This window comes from Heptranchias perlo, chromosome 21 (assembly GCF_035084215.1).
Source record: "Heptranchias perlo isolate sHepPer1 chromosome 21, sHepPer1.hap1, whole genome shotgun sequence".
In the NCBI taxonomy this organism is placed as follows: domain Eukaryota; kingdom Metazoa; phylum Chordata; class Chondrichthyes; order Hexanchiformes; family Hexanchidae; genus Heptranchias; species Heptranchias perlo.
In genome coordinates, this window is record NC_090345.1 from 28,696,347 (window position 1) to 28,710,589 (window position 14,243).

Here is a 14,243-nt window from a genome sequence, read left to right on the forward strand (position 1 = left end):
CCTCAAACTTTTATCACAGCAGAGTCCATCAGTCCTTTGAAAAGGGAATTAGATTGTTACTTGAAAAAGAGGAATATTATGTGGTGTAGGGAGTGAGCAGGAGAATGGGATTAGACTAGGAGGCTCATGTAGAGAAAAAAAACTGCGCTGACTTGATGGGCCAAAAACCCTATTTCGATGCTGCAATATTCTGTGATTCTATGATTCTCTCGAATGTGTTGACTCCTTGCTGTGTGATTTGGATCACAAGTGCCAAGCACCCACTGGTACCTTGCCTAAGTGCTTACTATTCTTTCATGGACCTTGAAAGTTAGTGTTGGCTGGATTTTTGACCACAGAGTGCATCACAGTCAAAGAAGATACTATTCTAATCCAACATCCACGTACGTGCATTTCCAGTTGGGTTCACCTGCTGTTGTGACTGCAGAAAACATCAGGAGCTGTACTTCTAGTCTTGGACTATCTGCAAGTAATGTCATGGGAGATCTACTTGTATAGTTAGAATGTTCAGAATGAGAAAGATTCCTGTATTTTCATACTTCAAAGAATACGGAAATGATTAAAAAGCAAAATACTGTGGATGCTGGAAATCTGAAATTAAAACAGAAAATGCTGGAAACACTCAAAGGGTCAGGCAGCATCTGTGGAGAGAGGAAGGCCTGGTTAACACTTCAGAACTCTGAAATCATTAACCTGTTTTTACTTTCTCTTCAGTTGAATTCATTTGAAAACATTGGAACATTTTTGGGTTTTTTCAGCCAGGAGAGTGAGGTGGTTCAGGTAGAGAATTCTTTCGAATCTGACACTAGAGCTGTTCCCATTGCTGGCCAGCAGACATACATTTCTCTGGAAGGAGAAAACAGTCATTTTTTTTCCTGCCCTCTGTAAAAGTTTTCAACAATTTTTTCCTTTCTGAAAAGCAGAATTTAATCTGTTGTTGGTGGTCAGAGGCATGTATTTGTATCTCAAAATCAAAAGATGTATTTTCTACATAGAGTAGAGTATTGGGCTCCCAATTTATTCAGTATTGAGCCTGATTAACCAGCTTTTTGAAGCACATTCATTCACACATTGATGTTCTATTAGGCATTTCTTAATTTCAAAATTTTAACCACATTCAAAACATTTCTTGGCCCCTGAAGGTCAATAGATAATCTCAGGTATTTCTATTGCACATTGACCTAACTTGCTATGATTTTATAAAGGCCAATGGAGTTTCTGAATCTTAGTGTTTGATTAAGATATGATGCCACAGATATTTACAATGGTATAGGCAAGTATGACAATACTGGAAAGGATTAGTGAATGCTTTTTTAGAACTCTAGGTTTATTTGACATTGAGCAGAGATGTATTTGATCTATTGCTGGTTTAGGATGCTTTTTTGTTGGGGTTCAATACTTTACCTGAAGAATTATGTCAAAGGCCTCTTGAATTTCTGGTGGTGGTGCTTATCACTTTTGACTTGAGATTTTGGCCTTAAACTAGGATACAATTTCATGGCATGACTTCAGATCAAAATTGATAACATTGAGCTATATATTTAATTAAGTATAACATTTTCAGAAAATTGTTTAAATTTCTAATGCAGAGTGAGTTTTTATTCTTTGGTGCCATCTTTCCGATATGATGCAGATTAGAGACACACTCAAAGTGAGTTGAAGCAGATACAATTATTGCTACATGTTTGGAACAGTACTATGAACTTTTGCAGTGACTATTCTACTATTATGTTACAAATACTAAGAGATTTTAGGCTGGTGGATTTGGAAACAAAGGTGTATAGTACAAATGCTGAAGAATATTAGTATTATGTAACTTTGCTATCAAAAATAAAACCTATTTTAGAACCTCTGCAAATTCCATCTGGTGCAGTTGAAAATTACTATTTGTAGAAAAGAAATATGGCTGAATTGACAAGAAAATAGTGGATGGTGTATATGACTCTCACTTGAATTGAACTGTAGTTCATTGTACCTCACACGCAATACGCAAAGAGCATCAAACAATGAGTTGAGGAACCTGTTACAATATCTTCTTTAGACTATACACACAGGTTGATTTTTATAGTAATCAATTGCATTACTAATTTTATAGTATTCAGCATGTTTTTGTGGCTTCTTAGCAACAATAAAATAGCAACAACCAAATATGACAACAGGAAAGTACGAAGGAGAATCAACGTGTCTATACTGTTAGATGCTGGATCTATATATTCTTCAGAAAGAAATTTCACCCACTTCGCTACTGACATGATATACTACACTCAACTGAAAATATCGCTTTGTATTTTTCTAATGAGTAATATGCACTAATTATAGAATTTTAAAGTAAAACTTCTGTAAAGTAGACTGAAATTACATGTTGCTAAGATTACTTTTTATGTTACGGTAACTGTAAATCCCCTAAACTTGCTGTTTTTAAATCAAATTGTGAGCATCAATTCCTGACAATTATCAAAAATTGTTTTTCAGCAATTGGTAACATAGCCTAGGAGGTCTGTTGTTAATTCCATAGTAGAAGTCACAGGGAATATGATTAACCTGCAGGTCATCTCTTAATGTAATTATTAATGATTGATTCTGTTTATCCTTGAAATCGATATGAGAAGCGAAATGGCTTGGAAAGTATTAGGGTTTGATTTCTTTTCTCTCACAGGAATGATTCTTAGACAAGACTAAGGCTAACTGTATTGGGATAGGAAAATCATAGAATTTGAAGGTAGTTTTAAACAGACATTTATAGTATGTGTCTTAAGTGCGATATTTCCCTAGTGAATGAATGTGACATAGATCAGTTAAAGATTATGATTTGGTATGGTAACATCTCCTGCCACTAATAGTTAAGCTGGTATATGGAGTAATTGATCTGCCTGTGAATGCTCCAATGTAAAAACAATTCAGGCTATTTGAACTATATTTTACAAGTGTGCATGGGACCTTTGGGACCGTATATTGAAAAATGTAGTTGTATGGCAATTCCATAGGAACCCAATTAAAACAGATTGACTCAGTGGTTTCCAATTTTTCATATTACAAAAATTTAATGTACGGTTTTTTAATACAATTTTACACAAAGATGTAGTTTACAATACCCTTAATCAGTAACATGATAAGTGTTTATTTGAAATTACAAGGTGAATGCCACAGTGCTACAAAGACACGAGCTTCTGGTTGCTTAAAACAATTCTATGCTGAAACTGTAAAACTGTTCTTTACTGCTTTTTTTTCATTTGCAAGACAAACATAATGGGTTTTTTTTATGATACAATAATTGTATTATGTTTTGCAGAGGAAAAGCAGCAGTTTACATTTGTTTTCATTAAATGTAAAAAAAAATTATGTCGAAAGCTGAAAAAAGTATTTCCAGAAAAATGTTTTCCTTGGCCAGCAAAAGGTTTGGAAAGGTGCAGGCGATTGAAATATATCCCCAAAAAATGTTTGTTATTAAATTGCTAATATTGGTCCTAATAAAACCATAACAGTTGCTATAGTTACTGATTTTGTTTTCTTTGCATGTATGGGGCAAGGTTTGTGAAGGTTTCTTAAACTTAAATTTTTATTTCATGTTACCTGGTAGTGTTCTCTAAAAATGAGAAATTGACATTTACTGGTTTTAAGTGACAATTTTTTTAAGTGACAATTTTTTTAAGTGACAATTTTTTTAAGTGACAATTTTTTTAAGTGACAATTTTTTTAAGTTATACCAATGATACCGCTTTATTGGTTCTTTGTATTAGATCAAAGAGTGAAATTAGAAAGAAAGTTCATTGCAGTTTAAATTGGTTTATTCCAGTCGGCAAAGCATAGTCTCAGATGTTTGTTAGTAATCTACACTGGTTTTGGGCTGTTACTAAAATGCTTTTCCTGAGAATCAAAATCGTTTGGACTGTGTGATAACAGCAACTCTTCTCATCTCATCTGTTGCTTGCAACTCATTACAGATGATAGTTGACCTGTGGAACCCATAGATTCCTGTTTGCTAGTAACAAGTTCCCTTTTCTGTTCAGGCAATTCATACTTAAACATTAAGAGTCATAATGGCCAATTTGTGTAATCACAACCCAAATCACTATCATATGTGAAATAAATAGTACAACTGACAGGCTAGTTCTCGACTGCTTATAAAGGTGCATGCTGCATCTCTTATCTGTTACTAACAGACTTCTTCTTTCTACTTTTACAGCAGAAACTGCTTCACATGGCTAACATGGCAGCGAGACTTCATCAAAAAGTGAGTTCCAATGAAAATATCCTGACATACAAGTATGAATCAAAAAAGCAACAACATTACAAATGAGTTCACATATATAGCAGTATTGTGCTTTTCCCCAGTGTCCAGCAGTCACTGTTTGGTATCTAGTTGACAAGATTGATGCTGCAGTGTAAATCTCTGTAGCGCTGTCATGGCTGGTAACAGGCATCAGTGGACCTTTCCCCATCACAAATCTATCTTCTGTTGAATAGAGATTAATAAGATGAAGCACTATTCCTCCATATGTTGAGTTTTACTGCTTCTCAGCCAACCCCCACCCCCCACCAAAAAAAAACAACAATAATAATTAGAGTTCACAGTAGAATAGCACCTTCTTCCATGGTCAAGCAGAAATCAAGTCACTCAGGTACTGTACTTTTTAGATATTAGCTAACCTAAGCTGTACTGGGATACTGATGAGGAAGGGAAAACTGTTACTTTTCTGCTTATGTAGCTTCAGAGGAGAGATACCTTGATGCACTCATGTATCAAAATCGTTTAAACAGAATCAGGTCACTGTCCTAAAGGACACTGTCTTTTCTATTAATGCATAAAGAATGGAGAGTGAGAGAGATCACACGATGAAGTAGCATTTGCTCAGTGAGACTAACATTATGAGCCCTTTATATAAAGCTGCACCACCATTTTAAATGTTTTTATTTCTAAGATGTTTTAACTCTTACTCTTTGAATCATGATAAATCTGTCACATTATTTCTGTATTTGATGAATTCACGTCCTTTCTCTATTTTAGCCCAATGTCGCTTGTTGCATGACCTTCAGGTTCCACAGAATAACTTATAAGATGTAAATAACACATGCTGTAGGTGAATTGTAGATTATATAGTATTTGTGAGAGGGTTAAATTGTATTTATGATTATTGATTGTATATTAAATGCAATTAACAAGTACATCCTTGTTAGACAAGATAATTGCTATGGTACATGTCAATTAATGGCTATGTGTATTTAAATCACAGTTACTGTAGCGTAGATGGGCAAGTGTGCTCTTAGTAATTTATTTCAGCTACATTGATGTGCAGACTAAATGATGAATTCATTTATCACACATGAATAAAAGCTATGATGAGTGCTTTTTCTTTTAATTGACCGACAGGTGATGTTGTGCAAATGTAAAAATTAATCACATATTAGTCATCAACGCCTCCAATTTAAAATTCACACCGTTGTGTTTAAATCCCCTCATGGCCTTGTTCCTCCATATCTCTGTAACCTCATTCAGCCCTACAACTCTGTTCCTCTGACTCTGGCCTCTTGTGCATTGCTGCCTCCCTTCGCCCTACCAGTGGCAGCTATGCCGTCGGCCGTCTAGGTCCACGCTTTGGAACTCCTTCCCTAAACCTTTCTGCATCTCCACCTCCCTCTTTTCCTTAAAACCCACCTCTTTGACCAAGCTTTTGGTCACCACTCCTAATATCCCTTTCGTTCGGTGTTTATTTTTGCCTGTGATGCACCTTGGGATTTTTTTTATGTTTAAGGTGGTATATAAATGATAGTTGTTCTTTTAAAATTGGATAGATTGGAAGTGGTGCAGACAAGATGTACACCACATCTGAGGCAGTCATGGTGGAACATAGGTAGATGGGCTAATGGACTATTCCTCCTTGTTTAGTGGTCCTCTAAGGATTCCTGTCCCTCAAATTCTGACTATTTCCAAAACATAAGAAAAAAAAGTAAAGTTTTGCTTGCTGAGGTAACTAATAACCGCTCTCCAGAGCTTCACAATCAAATTTTTAAAGAATATATTATTTTACCCCTATTCAGCTTAGTGTTTGTGATTTTAAGGATTGGGAAAAATCACCACAGCTCTGACAAAAGTGAAAATCTATGTATAGGCTTTACATTACTGTAATATCATACTGTCCTTATCATACTTTGCAGTTATGTAGTGTGAATTACTGTTGTACACTCTGCTATGTTATACTGTGTTTATTTAGTACTTTATTATATTCTTTTCCTATAATTAGCCACTTAGTTTCTGGTATATTTATCACACTGTGGGGTAGAATTTCTGGTTATGCGCTATTGTGGTGGAAACAGTAACTGCGGGAGATCCCACAGACTTTTAGTGCATAGTAATTCCTCCTAGCAATTCCTGATTTGCATAAATTTCCTATTCATGTTGAGCACCTGCTCACACAGCAGGCTGCCTGTGGGAGTTTGCACATAGCTGGAAGGAATATAGTTGCCCTGCTGTAGGAATTAAAAGGGCTGCAGTAGCCATATAAAAGGAACCATTGAAGGTTAACAATAATGATGCTAAAAATGAGGGTGAAGAAGAAGAAATCACTGAAATACAACTTATAGTTAAGTTTGTGTAGAGAAATTTCTTTCTGATTGTGGAGAATATGGTAGTAGTAGAACAAAGGATGGGCATTGATAGTACAGAGGACAGTGGTGGTGATGGTGTTTTGAGCTACTATATTGCTTAAACGATGTTCCTTAAATGGACAGCTTAGGCACTTAGCTGAATGAATGCCTGGCACACTCATTTTCTGCAGTATCATCCTATAGGTCAGTGTCTGTGTCCGGCTCTGGCATTTTTCTCCTCTTTTGTATTGTAAAGTTATGCAGTGTGCAGCAGATAACAATGATATTGGAGACCCTGGTGGAGTTGTACTTTAAGAGGCCACTCATCTGTCACCATATGGCATGCCATTGGCCTCTTCTAGCGCTGCTTCAAGATGCAGAGTGGAATGCTAAATAATAAGGATAGCTGCATGGTCCTTGCTTTATCTATGCCCTATTTTTGTTTGTGAGGATGTCACTAACCAAGGCAGAAGAGGGTGGACTTGGTCTTCAAGGAGCCAATCTTTGTAACCTGTCTTCACCTTCAGATAAATCCGGCACTTGTGATTATCTTAAAATACAAATATGATGAATGCTGCCTGCATGGTGGTTTTATTTTTTGTAACTGGCCCACTATATTTTGATGCAGTGGAACCTCTTTCCGTTCATATAGCTATGACATTGTGCCTAGGGCCTAGTTGACTTTTGGGTGCCATCAATATCCCCTTTGAGGTTTATAAAATCCAACAGTGCAACAAATTTGGGCAGCCATGCTTTGCTCTGTTGCCGTTGAATGTGAAAGGAAATGAAAGTATTGGCACTGCTGAACAGTGCGTCATCCATTTGACACATCTGTGCACAACAGTTGGCTAATATTGCAGATTTCCCCTGTAGTAGCCTGGACGGAGCCAGAAGCATACAAGTTGAGGGCCATCATAGCTTGACTGCCACTGGCAGTGCCATCCCTATCATGAAGGGTTCTTGTGCCATCTGATCACTCTGGCATCCCTTCTTCATATGCTTTGTTGTCACCGAATATAAAATCCAGTAAGGGGGAAGCACTGAAACTAAGCAGCAAAGCTTAAAATAGAGTTGTAACAAAAACAAAGCAGTTCAGCATTAAGGTCCATGTTAAATGGACAAGCTTCGCGAACTACACATGTGCTGCATAAACTCAGGAATTTTAGTGACAGGCCCATTATGTATTTTGCATAATATTTGGGATCAAAATGAAACTCGTGCACATTCTGTGTGAGAGAGAGCAAGACTGGCAAACAACCAGGTCAATAATTTCACGCATAGCATGAAACGAATTGGGATTTTCTCAATTTTAATTGGACTGTTTACCTCAAAATTGTGCATTCCACATCTGGATTATCGAACTTTAGGACCTTCACATACCACAGTGGTATGTTAACTGTTTCAACATTAAAGCATCATTCACAGGTATGGCATGATTGGCAGCAAATTTTTCATTACCACAAGCAAACTTGTATTTGCTGGAAGCGCACATTTCAAAATTGCATGTTCTCACAATTTTATTATCAGTTTGCTACTGAAAAAAAAAGCAGTTGCTGCCCTGCTAAAGTATCCTGAGTTAATGAACATATATTAATGGATCTCAGTAATTCATTTTAGCTAGTTTCACTGGCGTTATCACTGCTTATTCTTTAAACTAAAACTCAACAAAAATACATTTAAAAATAATGATACTGTGACTCATCTGAATTTTTTTTTAAAACTGGCATTAGTGCCAATTTTGACTTACATTCTTCTATTAACTAATATAAAGTTAATTTGCTCAAGTTTGTAAGGAAGAGGTTTGAATAGAAGAAAGTAAATCAGACCAGATGGTTGAAATTCTTATTTTTATGAAAAATGGGAGAAATGTCTTTTTTGTCAATATGAACGAGAGCTATTATTGAAATCGTAGGAGCACATGCTTTTGAAACATGCACGTTCTGAGCATGAACTCTTGTTAGTGGCACAAAACAAATAACAGCCAATTACTTGCAATAATAGTTCTTAAGCAGCTAACGAGCCACTTAACCTGTATTAATGTTGTGAAGTTTGTTAATCTCACTATGGAGTGTGTAGTTGTAATAGAGATTGGCTCGAGCAAAAGAAAAAATCATGTTCCAATAATGATGCAGTGCAAGTTCTTGTGAGCTCTGTAATGGACGATTGAAGGGTATTCTCGTGGATGAAGATGACCCTGGAATATACAGAGGGCCAGGTAAGTGTGGGATTCCATCATAAATGGTGGTGAATGCAGTGTCAACGACCAGAGAACCTGGATCAAAGTGAGAAAACAGTTGCACAATAGTACGGTATGAATATTATTGTAAAGCAGCTATATGTGAGGCAAATTTATTGTTGAAGAAAGCTACTCGTCATTAAATCCATTTTTGGATGCTACATAAGGATAAACAACCTTGTTTAATTTTTGTGCTCTTGAACTCTTTACTATTCTATATTATTTTTTGAATTCAACATCATTGACCATTCCCGTGGTTGAGCCCTCAATCCTTCTGTCCGAGATTGCTTCTGCTTGTCCAGATATTTCGATAAATTTGTAATGTGCCCAAGGATTAGCCATTTTGTTTCGTATTACTAGTTTTATCAAGTGCGCTACTTGGGGCTAGTTTTAATTTGGCCAAATCAGTTTTTAACGGGGCAGTATGGGCCTCAAAATGGGGTCGGTAGATTTATTGCCCCATTAGCATTGATGTTTTGGCTGCAGCTACCCTTGGGTGGTTGGAATGCCCCCCTTTTTCAGGCAGTCGGCCTCTTGCTTATGCAAACCGGGGTGCTATGACGCAGTTAAGACTCCAGTTGCAATTTTGAGGGACACAAGTGCAGAGCGTGAGTCGCGCACACTCTGCCCATGTGACCTGGCATTGAGCAGTCTAACCAGTGTTCCTTAAAGGGACCGCTGCTAGCTTCTCCAAAAACGGCCCAGAAATGTTTCTCGGTTATATTTTTGTGGAGCAGGAATGCTCCTCCCGGCTCCATGAAAATATTGAGTGTTCGCTGCTGGCCCAGGTTTGTCCCCCTCTGCTCCGCCACACCCCCTTCCCCCCCCACACTTTTTGAGATCTACCTGGGAGCCGACACAACGTCAGAACTGCCTGATATTGCACCAGCCTGATGGTGGCGAGCTGCAACAAGACACCTGTTTGGTGCATGCAGCTTACTGGCGGCATGAAAATGAGGCTCACCCTCTAAATGGTTTGAGCCTCCTGTTGGCAGGAACATGTGGGTGACTGGCGTACTTTGCCGGTCAGCCGTCCGATAGTTAAAATCTACCCCCTTGACCTAAGATGGTGGCGGAATAACATAACGATAGGCAATGACTTATGCTTGAATTTCCAAACAAATTTATTAAATAGTAAAAGAATAAATGTGCAGTAGCAATGATACAGCATCAGTTTTACAGTAGTTATGAAACTTAATGATCTCCTTGAGTAAATAGAAAATAACGACGAGCCGAGACTACTGCACTGAACTATATATTTTTACATGGCAGCTCTTCTCCTTTCCTCAATATCCACGGAAGTTATCTGGCCTTTATCGCTTTCCGAAGTGTTCAGACAGACCCTCTAATTTAAACCAGCCGGGCTGAGAAATACATTCCTGAAAATAACTGAGACCAAGCAGACTTAAAAAAGCTGTCTGCTAGACTCAAAAAGAAGCTGCCAATCAAACATAATTTGAACCAATTTCGTATGTTTGTTTGTATTTGAATTGAATGGCTTGGCCTCTCCCTTGGATGTCTAGCTAAGACAAAGTAGCTAATTGTTATATCAAAACTATTATATGAAAAATAAACTAGTGCATGTTTTGTGTGAGTGAAGCTGTTTTTTGATGCAGTTAAATTACCAAAACCATGCTAAACCTTGGATAAAATGATTTGTTTTTGTCATAAATTTTCGGTTTCAATCCTACCACTTCGTACTCATTTACTTTTTGGTGGCAGTGAAAGAAATCACGGATTTTGCCCCATAGGTTTGTGGTAAGGGGCAAGAGATATTTGATCAGGGAAAATAATTCACATACTCAGGATATATAGTAAAGACCATTATTGGGGAAATATCATGAAGGTAGGGATCAAGAGAGTTCAAAACTGCAAGTGAATATAAAATAAGTGATGCCTTTTCACACACAGGCATATTATTTCACTTTGCTTTTATATTGTTTCACATTTTTCACCCTATGGGTGTAGCTGTTCTGGTGCTACAATGCAAAAGATGATTGATGGTATTCAATGCCATTAGAAAGTTGCTGTACTGATAGAATTCCAATATTATATAAAGTACATGGTTGTCAGGCATAGAATGCAGTGTGAAAATGTTTGTCTAATCTTCCTATCATTTTAACAATCAAAAACGCTTCCTTTGAGGTTCTGCCCATAATTTTTTTTTGGACTTTGGTGTTCTCGTCTTCACAAATAAACTCAATGATAATTTTCTGCTGTGATAATGAAATGACAAAGGTAATTGCACACTATATGTATATAGCTGAAAAAAACAATAAAATTAATCTGAATTAGCCTGACTTGTCGATGAGAAGTATTTATGATATGTAGCAAAGCAATAACGGAGGCTGATGTCATTATAGCAGGGATGCAAGTTATTGCTTTAATGTAATAGTATTTGAAATTTAAAAAAAGAGAGACAATGTTATGGTTTTCAGGTGATTGTGTTTTTGAAATTAAGTTGTAGAGATTCTGATAATTGCCAACAATAATGCATTGAAAATGCAATATCTTTTATTGTGTTATGCCCAATTGCATTATCTTGTATTTGTTGTGCCTCATGTCAGCTTTGCAGAGTCTGTAGTTAAAATGGTTTCACGTTCTGGTTTGTGGTGAGTTTACTAGACAAGGCATGGAAATAATAAAGTTTGTATTAATAAGTAACTCAATATATTTCAGTAAATCTGCTTCTGTTAGTAGCTGGTCTCAATGCTGCTCTTCATAAATCCCAACACTAATATTTAATTCAGTTGTTTATCTAGCACAGACTAGTTTCCAAGATAGAGACATGTAGGACTATAACTTGCTTTTTCTAAATACAGTAGTTATGCTAATATTTTAAGTTGCCCATGGAAATGTGGGTTGTTCCAGCAAATGTTACTATGACCTGTCAGTAAGTACTGTTAGAATCTTCCTGTTATAATTAAGTTACAGTATGTACTTTGTCATTGAAACTAATAAAATAATGTTGCCTTATATATACAAATCAGCAGGAATTGAATATTTCTGCATTAACAATTTTTTTTTGTGATTTTGAACAGAATTGCAGAAATTTGATAGCAAGATATACTTATTCAAAATTTTGCAACCCAGTGAAATGATCACAAAAAGCCTTCACAAAGGCTTGCCAACACATTGCTGAAAATATTTGCCCTGTGGGCAGATGGCTCATAAATTCAATTAGATTAGAGCTGGTTCTTACTCATTATTGAGATTGGATACATCTTTGTATTGGTACCCTGCCCTAGCTCCAAAATAATCATGGTCACCTCCCAAGAAGACTAAGATCATACATGCAGAGATTCCAACTGTCCCTAAATTTTAGAGTATCCCAGACCAGTCCAGCTTTGTTCCAGATTGAAGTGCATTTACCAAAGTTTTGCTCTAAGTCAGATTACTATTGATGGGAAAATGCTCCACATATGTGCATAAACTTAACTTGAATATGCACTGGTATGCAACATTTAATAAACTGTTTTATTAAGGCAAGTAGAACAGAGAAATGGAGTTCTAAAAATTGGGATATCTGAGAAAGTAGTATTTGTTAGTAAAATTATGTTTGTGCATCTCATTTAAAAATGGTTAGAAGATCAGTAGCACTTAATGAATTATCTTGAAAGTTCAACATATGGTAGGTTCAATCTGGTCAGTCTGAGGTTAGTTTCAGAAACATGCACTTCATTCAAATCTTAAGAGTATTGTAATAATTATTGTTAGAGAAATACAAATTTCAAGGATTGGGAAGCTTAAAGCCTGCCTTTATTTTCACAAAAATCTTTAACATTTTGAAATAATTTGGAAGAGTATTATGATGAAAATTGTGGCAGAATCGATGGCTGACACCATTTTGGATCTTTCCCTGGACTGACCCCATATTCCAGTTTTCCAGAACAAATTCCTATGAATAATGCATTTTTCAGTCCAGAAATTCTTGTAAAAGCAAGTTGTACCATAAAATTTGACATTTTGGTTGCACCAATCTAAAAATTGCACTCACAATTTTTGCCGCTCATGTAAACTCTTGCGTCACATTCCCAGGTTGCAGGTCACAAGAACTTGTGCAAAAGCTGTATTTATAATTAATTTAACATACTACAAACATAATACAAGCTTGTATCCCTTGGATTATGCAGTGATTCTTTCTACTTTCCGAGCCGCAACTGGTTGTATAAATATTATTAGAAGAGCATTAACTTCTGGTTGTTTTTTTTGCTTGTTAAATGCTGCAATGTATTTTTCTATTTTGTTATGTTTCTTATTGAACTACATCCAATTCATTCCCAGAATGTCACACAAAAATTGAAATGTTATTGATTCATTTTTTTTCCTTGCTCTCTCCACCTCTCCCGAGGCATGTACTCCTTGCTGGGGTGCAGTTCCACGGATGTCAGTTGCTCGCTGGTACCTCACCCAAGTGGTCGTTATTCATGTGCGAGCATTGACAGTGAGTGACGGCAGGCTACTTGGCCATTATGAGCTCCACAGCTGAGCCCAATCCTTTCACTGCTCAACATCCAAATGTGCGCACGTTCTGTACGCATCGTTGGATATCAATCAGGAGCAGGAGCCCTGACCAGTTTTTTCCCATTCCTAACCAAAGGGAGCTAAGGCCAATTGTAGTGTCCCACCTGCCATCCCAGCTGGGGTCAGCTGACTTAGCACAGACTGGAAATTGAATCTGGGATCTTCCTGGTTTGAATGGCTCATCTACTCACTGGATAAAATTATTGTGGCGTCAGGAGAGTGCTGTTGGTTAATTTTTTTAAAAAAATGAAGATAGCAAAATAAACAGCAATACAGATTACGACCATCCTGTGGGAATTTTTTTCAAAACTGCACGAATTTGGGTCAGTGAAAAGCTCATTGAATTTTGATTTTAATGCAGCACACCTTTATTGTGATTGAATACATGAACTTAAATTTGAGGGATTGGATTGATAGTCAAAAAAAATGTTTACTATTCTGCATCTGGAGTCTTTTTCTGAACTTTTGAGATGGCACCTAATCTGTAAATACTATTTAACTTTCGATAACAAATCCATGTTTACTGAAGCCTAGCGGGGCTAATTTCTATACTGTTCTAATCCACCTTGCCATATTTCATTGTGTCTGTAACACTTTTGAATTACTTTCCCAATAAATATTTGCTTGTAACTCTATCTGCATTTAGGTCATGCATAATAAAATCTCATTTATTTTGGTGGTTTTCAGTTTTCAATAACATTTAAAATTATTGAATAGTTTTAAGGCTCTGTAAAATATTGCTAGAGAAATGTCAGCAGCAACAAATATTAATCTGTTGTAATTGCTGAGGTAGTCTTGTGATGTTATAGTTCATGTAATATAGTGGGTGTTGGCTTGATGGGCTGAATGGCCCAGAGCATGAAAAGATCATTTGCTGCATCAAGCCCATTCCAAGAGTCCA

The 14,243-nt window shown here is 36.7% G+C and overlaps 1 protein-coding gene across 4 annotated transcripts in view; it reads left to right on the plus strand.

The window, feature by feature from the left end:
- Nucleotides 1-14,243, plus strand: part of mgmt (O-6-methylguanine-DNA methyltransferase) — a 372,467-nt gene that overhangs the window by 134,438 nt on the left and 223,786 nt on the right. For all 4 annotated transcript variants that reach the window (XM_068002376.1, XM_068002377.1, XM_068002375.1 and 1 more), the window contains one exon: nucleotides 4,184-4,231. In XM_068002376.1, coding sequence (XP_067858477.1) covers nucleotides 4,199-4,231 — 33 coding nt within the window. In that variant the 5' untranslated portion in view covers nucleotides 4,184-4,198. The remainder of the gene's footprint in view (nucleotides 1-4,183; nucleotides 4,232-14,243) is intronic.